The 13,777-nt window shown below is 42.4% G+C and overlaps 1 protein-coding gene and 1 long non-coding RNA gene across 8 annotated transcripts in view; one reads left to right on the top strand and one right to left on the bottom strand.

Moving 5' to 3' along the window:
* The window catches only part of Rad51b (RAD51 paralog B), a 509,707-nt gene that overhangs the window by 8,410 nt on the left and 487,520 nt on the right, over nucleotides 1-13,777 (bottom strand). For 3 of the 4 annotated variants that reach the window (XM_031357180.1, XM_031357182.1, XM_031357181.1), the window contains one exon: nucleotides 2,571-2,649. In XM_031357180.1, coding sequence (XP_031213040.1) covers nucleotides 2,571-2,649 — 79 coding nt within the window. Of the gene's footprint in view, nucleotides 1-2,570; nucleotides 2,650-13,777 lie in introns of those variants that run through there. The other variant, XR_004114553.1, reaches the window with a different exon arrangement.
* Nucleotides 10,319-13,777, top strand: part of LOC116080697 — a 23,536-nt gene continuing 20,077 nt past the window's right edge. Inside the window, exons 1-2 of one of the 4 annotated variants that reach the window (XR_004114556.1) lie at nucleotides 10,319-10,663; nucleotides 11,687-11,911. This is a non-coding gene — a long non-coding RNA (uncharacterized LOC116080697). Of the gene's footprint in view, nucleotides 10,664-11,686; nucleotides 11,912-13,041; nucleotides 13,136-13,295; nucleotides 13,477-13,777 lie in introns of those variants that run through there. The other 3 variants (XR_004114555.1, XR_004114557.1, XR_004114558.1) reach the window with 3 other exon arrangements.

The raw sequence follows: 13,777 nt of genomic DNA, 5'->3' as shown, positions 1-13,777 counted from the left end.
GCTTACCCTCCTGTGTCTGTCTCTCATCTCTTCACAGGATTGCTGTGATTACAGATGTGTGCCACTGCATCTGGTTGGGTTTTGCTTTGTTTTTCCTTTTCTTTTTAATGTAGGTTCTGGGAATTAAATTCCCGCAGTTTGTTGGGCTTGTGAGGCCCTTTTGGATTTTGACCTCCACTCACCAACTGTATATTCAGTTTCTATTCTTCTGTAAATAATTCCCTCTTCTCATCTAAATCATGACCTTAGGAATGAACAGGAGGGAGGTAGCCAGTGACTCTGGTCCCTGCCAACACCCCTGACTGATGTTAGCCTCTTTAGACAAGCTTAGAAATGCTTTGCAGGGAGGCTTCCAGTATAGGGCTCTCTGGGCAGACAGATTCTTTTCTTCCCGAATTTAGCTTGCGATCTTCCCTTAGACTTTCTGAAATCTTCATCTAAATTTTCTATTTACTAGGCTACTAATCTTTTAAGACAGCTTCTAAAACTGAGGCACTCAAAACTACACAGTGCACTGGGTAAATATGAGCCCAGCTTTCCGTCTGCTTATTAGTTATACACCCTTGCAGAGTATGTAACAAAGGGGCCCGCTGTTTGCTTTGCTTAATCTGGTCTTAAAATCTGTGCTTCTTTGTCAGAAAACAATATTTGCAATTGTAAAAAAAAAAAAAAATATTTACCAAGGAACTTGGATAGCATAAGTCAGAGGCTAAGAGCCAAAGGTCAGTGGTTCTTACCCCAAATTTTTGTAGACCTGAGAGTCTCCCGCTGTGGAGCTCAGCTGCACCAAACAAATACACTGCTTGGGAGTCCATTAAGAAGCAGACATTTTAGAGGGGGAGGGGAGGGAGGGCTCCAGCCTATCCCTCATCCAGAAGCATGAGCTCTCCATCCTGCCCCTGCTGTGTCTCTGCAATGCAGCCATCTCCTTGGGGAACACAGAGGCAACTGCCCCGTTTTACAAACCTAGGGGAAAACCTGAGTGCATAAAACCCTAAAGGGTAGACACTCCTCACATGCAAAGCAATGGCAGAAGGCTCTTCAGGGTTCAGGGCAGATGCTCACCTATGCATCTCTGTGGGTGGGGCCTCTGGTCTGACAGTGGGGGACAGATGTGACTCTTAAACACTTCTTAATCCATAGAGCAGTTTTAGACAGTTCACTCAAGAGGTGAATCATCTAATTCTTGAGTTTACCTTAGCATGTTAACTATTTTCTTGAAAGACCTGGTAATGCCAAGAGCCTCTCCTAACCAGGGTAACAAGCATCTAGGGTTGAAGAACTGCTCATCAGTGAGTCCAGGTTGTGGTCCAGTGGAGTTCTGCTTTGAGCAAGAACCTGACTTCTTTCAAATCCAAGGACCATGATACCATAGAATACAAGCTAGAAGAAGTGTCTTTGGGACTTCAGCGCAGGGAAGTGGTAGTCCAGGGATCCCCCACACAGCCCTGCAGGTTGTGGGCTTAGAGGGAGAGACTGGCATTGACAACTCTGCACAGTTCACACCACGGTGGGGACAAGTTCTCACAATCAGAAGCTTTCCAGACACTCTCCTAAGACAAACACAGGCTTTAAAGTACTTTAAAACCCCACTATGGGGCTGAGGAGCCAACTCAGCAGGTAGAGTATTTGCTGGGAAAGCATGGAGACAAGAGTTCAGAACCCCAGAATCCCTGTGGAAAGAGAACCCCAGAGCCCCTGTGGAAAGAGAACCCCAGGACCCCTGTGGAAAGAGAACCCCAGGCCCCATGTGGAAAGAGAACCCTAGACCCCATGTGGAAAGAGAACCCTAGACTCCCTGTGGAAAGAGAACCCTAGACCCCCTGTGGAAAGAGAACCCTAGATCCCCTGTGGAAAGAGAACCCTAGATCCCCTGTGGAAAGCTGATGGAAGTGACTGCCCTCCAGAAATCCTAGTACAGGAGACAGATAGGAGATTCCCTGAGGCAAGCTGGCGAGCCACACTAGCCAGAAGGGACAAGTCCAAGTTCAACAAGGGATCTAGCCTCAAACAGAAGGCAGAGAGGAAGGGAGGAAGGCACCTGTTTACCTCAGGGTTCAATAAGCACTGGCACCTGACAATGTGTAGAACACACACACACACACACACACACACACACCCTTTGTTTATATCAATCTTATGGTCATACTTCATATTAGTTTTCAGAGTCTCTTAATGAATTATTAAGCCCTTCTCTCTCTCTCTCTCTCTCTCTCTCTCTCTCTCTCTCTCTCTCTCTCTCTCTCTGTCTCTTCTTCTCTCTTTGTTATCGTCCCATTTGGAAGGATTTTTTGCTTATTTTTCTTTTTGCTTTGCTTGTTATAATGCAACAATGTAAGTGAATACTCTACCAATGAGCAACAGCCCCAGCCCTTCCTCTGTTACTAAGTCCTGTAGCTCTTCCTCCCTCCTGACAAATTCTTGTTACAACTGCCAAATCTCTTGATCTTCTCAGGGTAAAATAAATATCATTGGGCTTTGAGTTGCCCTGAACTAGCATCTAAAAGGACCCACTCGCTCTTGCTCGGACAAGAACACACTACAGAAAGGGTTTTGCTTTAGGACCTTACCATGAAGAACCAAGCCTTCCCCGGTGATGGTGTAGACAAAGGAGGTGAAGGGAGCCAGAGGGGACTTGGCAATGAGAATCTGCAGAGAGAGCATATTTTCCAGAGTTAGACAAAAGTTTAGCATGAGCCTCTACTCACTCCCTTTCTGCTTTGACAGCACAAGACTATAATACATCGAATTTATTATTAAAATGTTTTAGAAAGCCAGGCAGTGGTGGTACACACTTTTAATCTCAGTTCTTGGAAGGCAGAGACAGGTAGATAGATCTCTACAGAGTTCAAGGCCAGTCTGGTTTACATAGTGAGTTCTGGGACAGTCAGGGCTATGTAGAGAGATTCTGTCTCAAAAGAGCAAACAAACAAACAACAAACAAACAAAAACCAAAACCAAAAAAACAAAACAACAAAAAAATTTTTTTGAACCAAATGTTCAAATGAGTCTTATAATCATCTCAAAGTGGTCACCTAGGAAAGCCATTTATCTCAAACATTATGCTACTAAATACTATATTCTTAAACAAACTCTTCTAGAAATAAGATTATTTTATGTGTGATATGGTTAAATAGTTACTCTCTGTTCAATGATAAACCTACTCTGATTCTCTAATTTTACCCATAACTTAGTTATTAAAAAAAAAAACAAAGCTACCCTTAAAATAGTTACTCTTATGAAAAATACTTAAAATAAATCTCTGGGGGGAAACACTGGGAAGCTGTTTCACTGGCCCCGAGTGTATGTCTGCCTTTTATCATGTGAGTGACGCTATTTTCTCTAGCTGAAGGCATGGTGCATTTTTGTTGGCTTTTTGACTGTGGGTTTGATTTCTTTTGGCTTATGCCAGTTCCCAGCCCAGGGCTCTATCTGTCCTCTTACACTCCTGTCATAGCCAGAGGAGAACAGAGTCACGCTAGTCAGGAAAGCCAGAGGTGCCTGGGACAGAGCTAGCTACTCAGGCCCAGCTGCAGGAAACCCACAAGGGTGAGTGAGAGGCCAATATTGCTGCATGCCCCTGAATGTTTGATGGTGTCGTCATGAAGCATTCTTACACACAGGTGACAGTCACTCCAGCCAAAATGAAATGTTTGGAGGATTTAGAACAATGACATTCTCCTAAGACAAATGTTTCCTGTAAAGACGGTGAATATTTGGTAAAAATGATGTGTAGAATCATTTTGCAGAGTATGTATGCATGCATATAAATATATATGTATGTATCTGGAAGGATATATATCAAGTGCTTATCTATGGGTATGTGAATAGGTTATCTGAAACACAAAATAATCAGCATGTATTTATTTGGAATAAAATAAAAATCCCAGACTTTGATGGCCTGAGTTTGATCCTCAAGACTCAGGTGGTAAATGGAAAGGAAGGAAACAACTTTTATAAGTTACCTCTGACCTCTACATGCATGTCCTGGCATGTATATGCACACGCGCACGCACACACACACACACACACACACACACACACACACACACACACATGCCTAAATGTAAAAAATAAAGTGTCATTAAAAAGTCTAGAAAATAATTGGTGGATCATTTTATTATAATATTTCTACTCAACTGATAGGATACACGTCCTGTTTTATAAGTAAAAATGTCTGCAGTGACAGTTTGTCGCATAATCACTTCGGAAGTTAAGGAAGCAAAGAAAAAAAAAGTAAGATTCCAAACTATAAAAAAAGCTTACACACATATCTCAATTCAGCATCAACTGAGAGTCAATTACACAAAAAGAACCTAAGTTTTGGTGACAGGATTTGAATCTCGACCCTCAGTTAGGCACCTGGGCAGCGTCTACTGGCTTCTCTTGTTAGGTTAGTCCCCTTTTTCTTTCTAGTAAATAACTTGCAAGTTTCTACATTTCTGTGCCTTTTTTTTTTTGCAACTAAATGTAGCCATGTGTGCAAACTTTGATTAACAGAACATAAGTAGAAATGACAGGTAAAACTTTGGTTTATGTTTTCCTAAGAAGCTGAATGCCCCACTTCGTCCTGTCGTCCTTCCCAAGGGCAGGAACATGTTCCACCCACAGAGATGTTGCTGCTGTTGAAGCCATGTGTGGTAAGGGTGGTCTGAGAAAGCATCAGTGACTCATACCCAGGTCACCTGGCCTCTCAGGACGGAACTACCTGTCTCAGCCTCTGTGTTTCAAATGCATTTGTTACTAACAGTAACTCCTGTGACTCTGGACAGCCTCAATGTTTTGGGTCTTCATTTTTTTCATATATTAAATAAAGATTAAAAATACCTGCCTATATAAATTGTAATGAAAATTAGATTTAGAAGAAAAATGCTTGTCATGGTGTCCAACACATACTAAGTACAAAATAAGTAAGAGGGACTCAACCCATCACATATGCTTCATGCTTCCCAAATGCCCTCTTACCACCAAGAAACAATACACTTTGCTTTTGCCAGTAGGGAGTGTCTAATTGAATCTTGATCATTTTTATAGCTGTTCTAAAGTTACTCGACGAACTAGCTCATGGTTCTCAGAGCCAATGTCAAAAGCATCTCATCTGAAAGTTACGGTGGTTCATCTCCTGACTGGGATAGTTTGGGGATGGCTCATGTGGACCATCCCCAAAGGATGGTTAAGGATTAAGGATGTTCTTTCAGTGTGGAGTGTGTTTCAAACTTTAATGTAATCAGTTGCAGTCCTGGGAACATGCAGATTCCTATTTGGTAGATTTTGAAAGGAGCCTAAGACATTTAGATGTGCTTCTCACAGGCTCCCATTAATCATGCATTCGTGGCCAGACAGACTCTGAAGTCTGGAATGGAGAGCATGAGATGAGAGGCCTGGGGCCAGTCAGGAGCTACTGGGGTAAATCTGGGATGAGACTGAAATGGAACCATACCAAAATTAAGAAAATAAATAAAACCCCAAATCTAGGATATTTTTTGTTTGTGTGGTTTGGTTTTTTGAGGCAGGGTTTCTCAGTGTAGTCCTTGTTGTCCTAGAACACATTCTGTAGACCAGGCTGGTCTCAAACTCCACCTATCTCTGCCTCTCAAGTGGTGGGATTAAAGATGTCTGTTATCAAACCTGGTAAATCTAGACTCTTTATTGTCTCTGTGTAGCAACAAGAATCAAAGGCAAAGGAATATGGTTAAATATGAAATATAAGGTATCATATTTTGACTGTTATATTATTTTTATAGACTACAGAAGTCGAGAACTAGAAAAAAGGATAATATTCTAATACTTGATGAAGCAGTGCCTTTGAATCTAAGCTGTCTGACTCCTGGTGCCACGTCTGCCACCCCACCAACAAGGTCCTGAGTCTGAGCCAAGGGACACTGTACCTACAAGGGCTTCCTTGAAGGTAGTCTGGACAGGCCACTGATTAAAATGCTCTGTCTTGAAGCAGAATCTGTGTGCAGTCATCAAGATAACCATGTCAGATGGAGCCCATTTCCTTTCAGGGAGGAGGAAACATTTCAGACTGATAGATGAGAGGGGTATCTCCAACACAAAATATCTAATTATAGCAAAAGAATGTGATCAATTTTCTTGATATTCTATTGGATAATGTAAAGACTAATAAGGCTGGATGCTGGTAGCATTAAGTGGGTTTGTGAGTGATCAAATGGTCCTTAGCAATCTATGAGGAACAGCAACCTCTAGTAGGTACCCCCGAATCTAACCTTGGCCTTGTCATGTTCACCATTTTTACTGACGCAAGTGAGGATGTTGTGGTATCTGGTCATACCCTATAACAAACATGGAGCCCAATAGGGAAGAAAATGACAACAACCCCCCCCCCTCAACACACCTTACATTTTAAAGGAAGCAGAAGGTAATGACGAGTGTCCTCGGTATGCTATACAATCTATGAAGGGGGAAGCAGAAAAGAGCATAGGACAGGAGTTGTGATTAGGGAAGTTTTTGGTTTTAAGTAGAGGGGTACAAGGTCACTGAAAGGACTGAGAATTATGTGACCCAACACACCCAAGGGATGCTGACTTGAAGAGGTATCAGAAGGCAAACAGGGGCTGGACAGATGGCTCAGCGGTTAAGGGCACTGACTCTTCTTCCAGAGGTCCTGAGTTCAATTCCCAGCAACCACAAGGTGACTCACAACCGTCTGTAATAGGATCTGGTGCCCTCTTCTGGTGTGTCTGAAGACAGCTATAGTGTACGAAGAAGAAGGAGGAAGAAGAAGAAGAAGAAGAAGAAGAAGAAGAAGAAGAAGAAGAAGAAGAAGAAGAAGAGGAGGAGGAGGAGGAAGAAGAAATGTACGACAAATATAGAGAGTTTACATAGGCAAGACAACTGTGGTAATCAAATGAATCTCAATTTGGCTAAAATGTTGAGATAAATCTTATGTTTATTTTAGCAAAAGGTCAAAGGTTTATATATTAAGAAGTAACCCGAAATTCCTATATATCTCGCAGGGTACAATTTCACTGTAATAAATGTAAGGCCTTCTTTTTGGGAACAGAGTACCTGACAGGTTAGGAGAGATGAGATCTGGCATTCAGAAAACAGACTAGGAATGTTAGTCAAACGAATCAGCTGTGAGATGTGGCTCAAAAACCTAGTGTGGGCTCAGGTTGTAAGCTCAGCATTTGCAAGGGATGGGAGTTGTGTCAGCAAACCACACTTAATGAATGCAGCATGTTTGGATAGGGAACAAAATCCAAACATCAAACTGACAAACAGGAGGCCACCTAAAGGAGAGCAAACAAAGGCAGTTAAAAGTCCAGAGCACTCTATGATCTCAAACCCTTTGGTGCAGTCACAGAGGCCAGAGGCTGAGGGTGAGTCCACATGGCTTCTGAGTTTTCATAGGTGTGTTTCACACACACTAGTGTGTGTGTGTGGGGGAATAGACAATCACATGTTAGCCCCATAGATGTCAGTGAAGAGACTGACAAATGCTGCATGTCTTTGTAAATACACAAAGATTCTTTTCTCTTTAAACATGACCCAATATCCTATACCTTTGATCCCTTTTGCCATTCAAACTAAAAGCTAGCTTCTGCATATATGTGTGTATGTGTAGCATATGGGAGAGTGTGGAGGCCCGAGGTAGACTTTCAGTGTCTTCAGTATTGCTCTCAACCATATTTTTCGAGACAGGGTCTCCAATTAAACCTGGTACTCACTGTACAACAGCTCTGTTGGCTGGTGATCAGGCCCCCAGCATCCTCCTGTCTCTGCACCCTGCCTCTGGGTTATAGGCACATACTGCCATGCTTGGTTTTCTTCATGGGTACTAGGGATCTGAACTCAGGCAGCCATATTCCATAGCCAGGACTTTACCCACTGAGCCACTGTGCTCTCCCCACAGTGCACAAACTCTATCCTCTGACACAAACAGCTTTACCACTGGTAACTTGGGCTCTTCTGCTTCAGATGTTCAGTGCTCTCTCACGTTTTGAATGTTCTAGTGTGTACACGTGGCTGTCATCAAGGGTTCCTCTACCTTCTCCAAGGAGGCTTGGGGACTAGTAAAACCCTGAGTCCTTTGGGGGGAGGGGGAAAGTAGGCTCTGTCTCTGAGGGTTCCAAAGTCTATATCTGCAACACCAAATGGCAATCCCCAATCTGACAGATGGACATCAACCCACTTCTCTGGGGCTGAAAATACCAGCCAAGGCAAAAGACATACTAGCAAATAAAGGCATTTCTTCCCTAAAGTAAGGTTATTGCATGATCCAAGATGGGGGAAAGTGTGTGTGTGGGGGGGGGAGCGTGAAGAGAACTAGCTAGGCCTCTGTGCAACACTGGCATTGTCTTTCATCTCTGAATGCCCAAGCCTTTCATTCTAGTGCAAATTCTGCCTCTTCCAGAAACTAGTACTCATCTCCCCAGCCTAGGGTTCATCATGCTGTCTCTGAAGCTTTCTGAGAATGAAATGGTTTTCATTACTGTTCTTTAAATGCATGTGTGTGTGTGTGTGTATACTTACTAAATGTTATTTTATTTTATGTGTATGGGTGTTTTGCCCACATGTATACTATGGTGTGCTTGGTACCTGCAGAGCCCAGAAGAGGGTGTTGGATTCTTACTGGAGTTGTAAGCTTCTGTGTGGGTGATGGGAACTAAACATGGTTCCTAGGGAAGAACAGCTAGTGCTCTTTAACTGCCGGACCATCTCTTCAGCCCTCATTGTTGTTCCATAGCATGACTACAGGCAACAAATCTACAGTATTTGGTGGCAGCCACCATCACAATCAGCTGCTTTTGGCTCCCACATCTAGAATGCTCTCGATATAAAACAAGTTCCTCTCTGGAGCAAAAGATGGAATGAATAATTGTATAAAGTGGTGATCTACCAGAACTCCACTGACTTGTAATCTATTCAAAAAACATATCTGTAGTTTCTCCCCTAGTTAGGGGTCTTGGAAAATGCCATAGAAAAGAGCAGGCCACCTCCCCAATCTCTGCCAGGAGACTTAGCTTGGGCAGGACCCAAAGTCAAGCCATTGGTTCCAGCTCGCTATAGCATCATTTGTTTTTCCTGGCCTGATCCTACTTCTGTGAGGCTTAAAAGTGGAAAAGGAGACATAGAACAGAGAGTGCTGGGCACAGGAGTCCTTCTCCAGGATGAGGACACCTTTCAGGAATAGTGCCTGTGCCCTTCTGTTATGATCCAGGCATTCCATCATCAGGAGCAGCCCAGCCTGGTCCTCCTCCATGGTTGGCCAGCGCAGACAATAGGGAGTAGGATCTTGGGGTTTTGGGTAAAGGCTATTCTGGAGGGTGCTTTTGGAAAGATTTGGTCCTGGCAGGGTCCATCAGTTCCTTCAACACAGCCCAGTCTCAGGAAACAGTGAGTTTTGTCTTTGTGGCCTAGGAAAGCAAGTTTGAATAGGCAGCCGTGCGCGGAGGCAGGCTGGCACCAGCTCTCCCACTTTCTCTTCCCCAACTCCTATGCCCGGAAGGCTGCTTTTAACCCTGATGATGAGCACCTTCCTCTTTTCTCTTCTTCCTCTTCCCACCCACATCCTAGAGCTCACAATGGTCGAGGGTGAGGACCAGTATAAAGGGCTTGGCAGAGTCAAAGTGTCCAGAAAACCTTTTCTTCCAGCAGGAGCAGGTGGCTGGCTGGGCTGGCTTTCTGCTCTCTGTCATACCATGAGAATGGAGTGTGTTCAGCTGAGGAAATGGTGGTAAGAAACAACCAAGAGCCAGCTCAGAAGTGACACCTTGCACACCCACCCACATTTTCCTGTCCTGCTAGCCTTTCAAATCTCTCTCAGTCTTTCCGTTGATCAGCACGATTCTGTGGTTGTTGACAACTTGAGACAGGATAAGCTTGCAGGACATATCCAATCCTTTCATCTGTATGCATGGTCCTACTAAGGAGCTCTGGAGAAACCTGTGGACTCTGAAATGTCTTTCAACATGGACGCTATTATCTCATTTCATCTGCAGTCTGGGCTAATAAAACCCATTGCTAAATTAAACACATCTTTCCTCTAGCTCTGCCAAGAGACTCTGACAATAATCTCGCATGCCAGGGTTTTGCCTCCTTGTTGAAGACAAGAGAAAGGTTTAGAAAAAGGTTTCCTCAAATGCTTGGAAGCCCAGGAAGAAAGCTGCTTGGCATCAAGTAATCCAAGAGGTTAGTAACCTCAAGGCCTGTCCCTTCCCCAGGTTGAGCAGAGTCCTCCAAGCTAAGGGACAGGAGCGCCGGAAATGCTTCAGACAGGAAGGTCTGTGTCTGCAAGGAGGTAGTAAGTTGAGGTGGGGGGAGTCCAAAGGATACCCAGAGATTCTTATAGGAATTCCCTGTCATTGTGTTGAAGGAACTACAGGAAAGGTGGTGAGGCAGCTGCCGTGTGTATCTAGATCTGACCCCGATTAGAATCTGTTTCATCACTAGGAAAATCACTCTCCATGGAACACGGAAGTTTCAGCAACAATGGCACAGGCATAAGAGAAGAGCCAGCCGTGAGTTTAATGGCATCTAAGTTGTCTTTTCAAATGAGACAGGCTCGGGCTCAAGCAGTAATACAGTGCTGGAAATGGCAGGGTGGAAAGTGGACTGCATCTCAGCAAGCGTGGACTTATTAATCTATTTCCACTTGGCCAATGTCACTTCTCCCATAGATATTTAGTCATAGAAAGTAAGCTGGCCCAAATTTCTATGAAATAGAGATTTCCTAGGTTTTAGGACGAACCCCCTAGAAGGTCTGCACCTGAGGCGGTGAGACCATATTCTGCCACAGAATACTGTCATGTTTTTTGATAGTGCCTCTCTACTGGTTGTTTCTAAAATGTTTGCTTCTAACATTGGATTATGAAAGTATTATCTAGAAGAGGATGTATTCCTTAAGGAAAACAGAGTTTCCTTGGGTCAACGAGAGGCTCGTTGAGTAAATTATAGGACAGGATCAGAGTGAGGTTTTCCTCACTGCTCTCTCCTCAGGGCTTCATTATTAGATATTTTAAGTACATAGCAAAATGGAGAACGTTTATAATGAATACTTATAATCCAATCATCTTGCTTTATAATGAACATTTTTTATAGTTACATCCTAGTTATCTATCAACTCACCTGCATTTGTTACATTTCAAAGTAAATTGCGAACATTAGTTCATTTTTGCCTAAATACTTTCATGTGCATATAACTATTATAAGATTATGGTTTGTTTCTATATCTTATTAGCCACACTGGAGAATTTTTTAATGTACATCACACGTAACTTGAAAGCATTAGTGATTTTTTTTCAATATAATAGAATCAGCAAAAATATGATGACTATACACATGTGTTCATATATAAACTTAATCAGTAAAGCTGATCATTAATCTTTCAATATGAACTTGTTTTATTGAGATATACCTTACATGCAATAAATATTGCTATATGCATTTAATCTATAGATTTTCCTTTGAATACCACTTTAACTATGCCATGCAGGCTTTGGTATAATACATATTTTACTTCAATGGTCACAGTTTTCTATTTTCTATTCCGATTAATTCTTTGCTTTGTTGGTTATTTCAAAGTACGTACCCAATTCAGAATTTTTGAAATTTCTGCCTGTTATTGGTTACTAAGTTCATTCCATAGTAACTAGAGAAGTTTGTTCAGATTTCAGCTCTTTTAGATGTGCTGAGTCTCATATTATATCCCTATATACAGATCATGCTGGAGGGTGCGCCACTCCGACCAAGTGTGCATGCTGCTCCTGCAGGAAGTGGTCTGCAGACAGCGGCTAAGCATGCTGAGAACTTCACAGCCCTCTTCAAATCTTCTGCTTCTTTGATGAAATTCTGCTCAACTGATCAATCCATAATTGAAAATGGGACATGCAAGTCTCCTAATGTTACTGTTGAATTATCTATAGATAATCTATAGATATCTTTTCCCTTTGAACTTGTTCTTGTTTCAAATATTATTTTGGGGGTTCAGTTTTTAGATGCATGTATGTTTATAATAGTAATAATAGTTCCTGATGGAGGAACATTTTCTTAATTAAAATGTTTTTCATAGAATATATTTTGATTATATTTTTGTCTCCGTCAGCTCCTCCCAGGTCTTCCTCACCTCCCTACCCACTCAACTTTATATTCTCTCTCTTTCAAAAAAAAAAAAAAAAAAAAAAAAAGGGAGTGGAGCTGGTGAGATGGCTCAGTGGGTAAGAGCACCGACTACTCTTCTGAAGGTCCTGAGTTCAATTCCCAGCAACCACATGGTGGCTCACAACCACCCATAATGAGATCTGATGCCCTCTTCTGGTACATCTGAAGACAGCTACAGTGTACTCATTTATAATAATAAATAAATTTAAAAAAAAAAATACAAAAAACCAAAACCACGGAGCTTTGTGTTGGCCAAATACCCTTGAGCATGGCCTGTCCTGGAGCTCGTTGTTATATCCAGTGAGATGCCACAGGCAAAAACTGATGTTCCCTTGGCTCCTGGTATCGATTATAAATATCTTCTTGGTTAGGCAGGTACCCTGTGTCTTTTTCCCCTTTAGGCCAGGTTTGGTGGTTCATGCTTTTAACAAACAGAAGGTTCATGAATTTAAGGCAAGCCTGAACTGTACAGTGAAACCCTGTCTCAAACATTAACAACAACATGTCCATTTTTGTTTCTGGTAGCAATATTTTTTTGTCTTAAAGTTTATTTTCTATGATTTTCATATGGTTTTCTTCCTCTCTTTATTTTTAAAATATATAGGATATATTTACATAGTATACATAGTATATTTGTAAAGTATATAGTATATTTATAAAGTATATGGTATATACTTATATAAAATGTATTTAATTTTTAATCTTTGTATTTCCAACCTATTTTTGACTGTCTATAAGGGTCATACTTTAGAGTCAAAGACACAAATAGGTTAGAAGTACAACTAATTTCAACTTACAAGTATGAACTGTTTCATCCTCATCTCAATTTGGGGATTGCCCTTTGTTACAAAATTTCCTGTAGCAGACAGTTTCAAGTGAGCGAGAATCACTCTATTTATTTCTCTCCCTTACAGCAGGTGAACAAAACTGACCAAATAAACAAGACACAAGAAAAGCAAGAGCACCAGTTAGCTGCCCACCAGAGTACTCTGGATGTCCAGTTAGGCAGGTCTGTGCTTCCTGATTCTCCACAGGCCCACAGGAAGCAGAGCTTGATCCTCCCGTCCAGGCTTGCTAGAAAACACAGCCAAGGCGAGGCAGCTCTGGCCATTAAGAGTCATGGAGGAAAGCTGTGGCTGTGTGATTATTACAGTAAAAAGATGCCAGGAACTCAGAGGGTGTGCCCTGAGTTCTGAAGCACACATCCCTATTACATCATGCTTGGGCCACATGGGACATTCTTTAGTCTCACAGGAATTGATTCAAGGAAGGCAACATGTTTCTGTGTAAAGAGGCTGAGATCTGGGCTTAACACATCCAAGAACGGCTGGTCAAGTGGGACCGGCTTGTGTAATGTACCACATCCCTGGCCGTGTTGTGATGGGTGGAGGACCAATGTAAAGGAGTCAACAGTCTTGTCTTCCAGATTAATTCTTATTATTTCCCTAAAGCCTCCTCCAATGATGAGAAGGTCAAGGGACAAAAGACAGAGTTCAGAAGGATACACACACACACACACACACAGACACACACACACACACACTCACACACAGAGAGACAGAGAGACAGAGATAGAGACCAAGACACAGAGAGAAAGGCAGAGAGGCAGAGAGACAGACAGAAAGAGGAGAGGAGAGAGAGGGGGGGGGGG

Source organism: Mastomys coucha, unplaced genomic scaffold (assembly GCF_008632895.1).
Source record: "Mastomys coucha isolate ucsf_1 unplaced genomic scaffold, UCSF_Mcou_1 pScaffold6, whole genome shotgun sequence".
NCBI classification, from domain to species: domain Eukaryota; kingdom Metazoa; phylum Chordata; class Mammalia; order Rodentia; family Muridae; genus Mastomys; species Mastomys coucha.
Note: the sequence above shows the minus strand (reverse complement) of the source record. Positions and strands in the feature narration are given on the sequence as shown.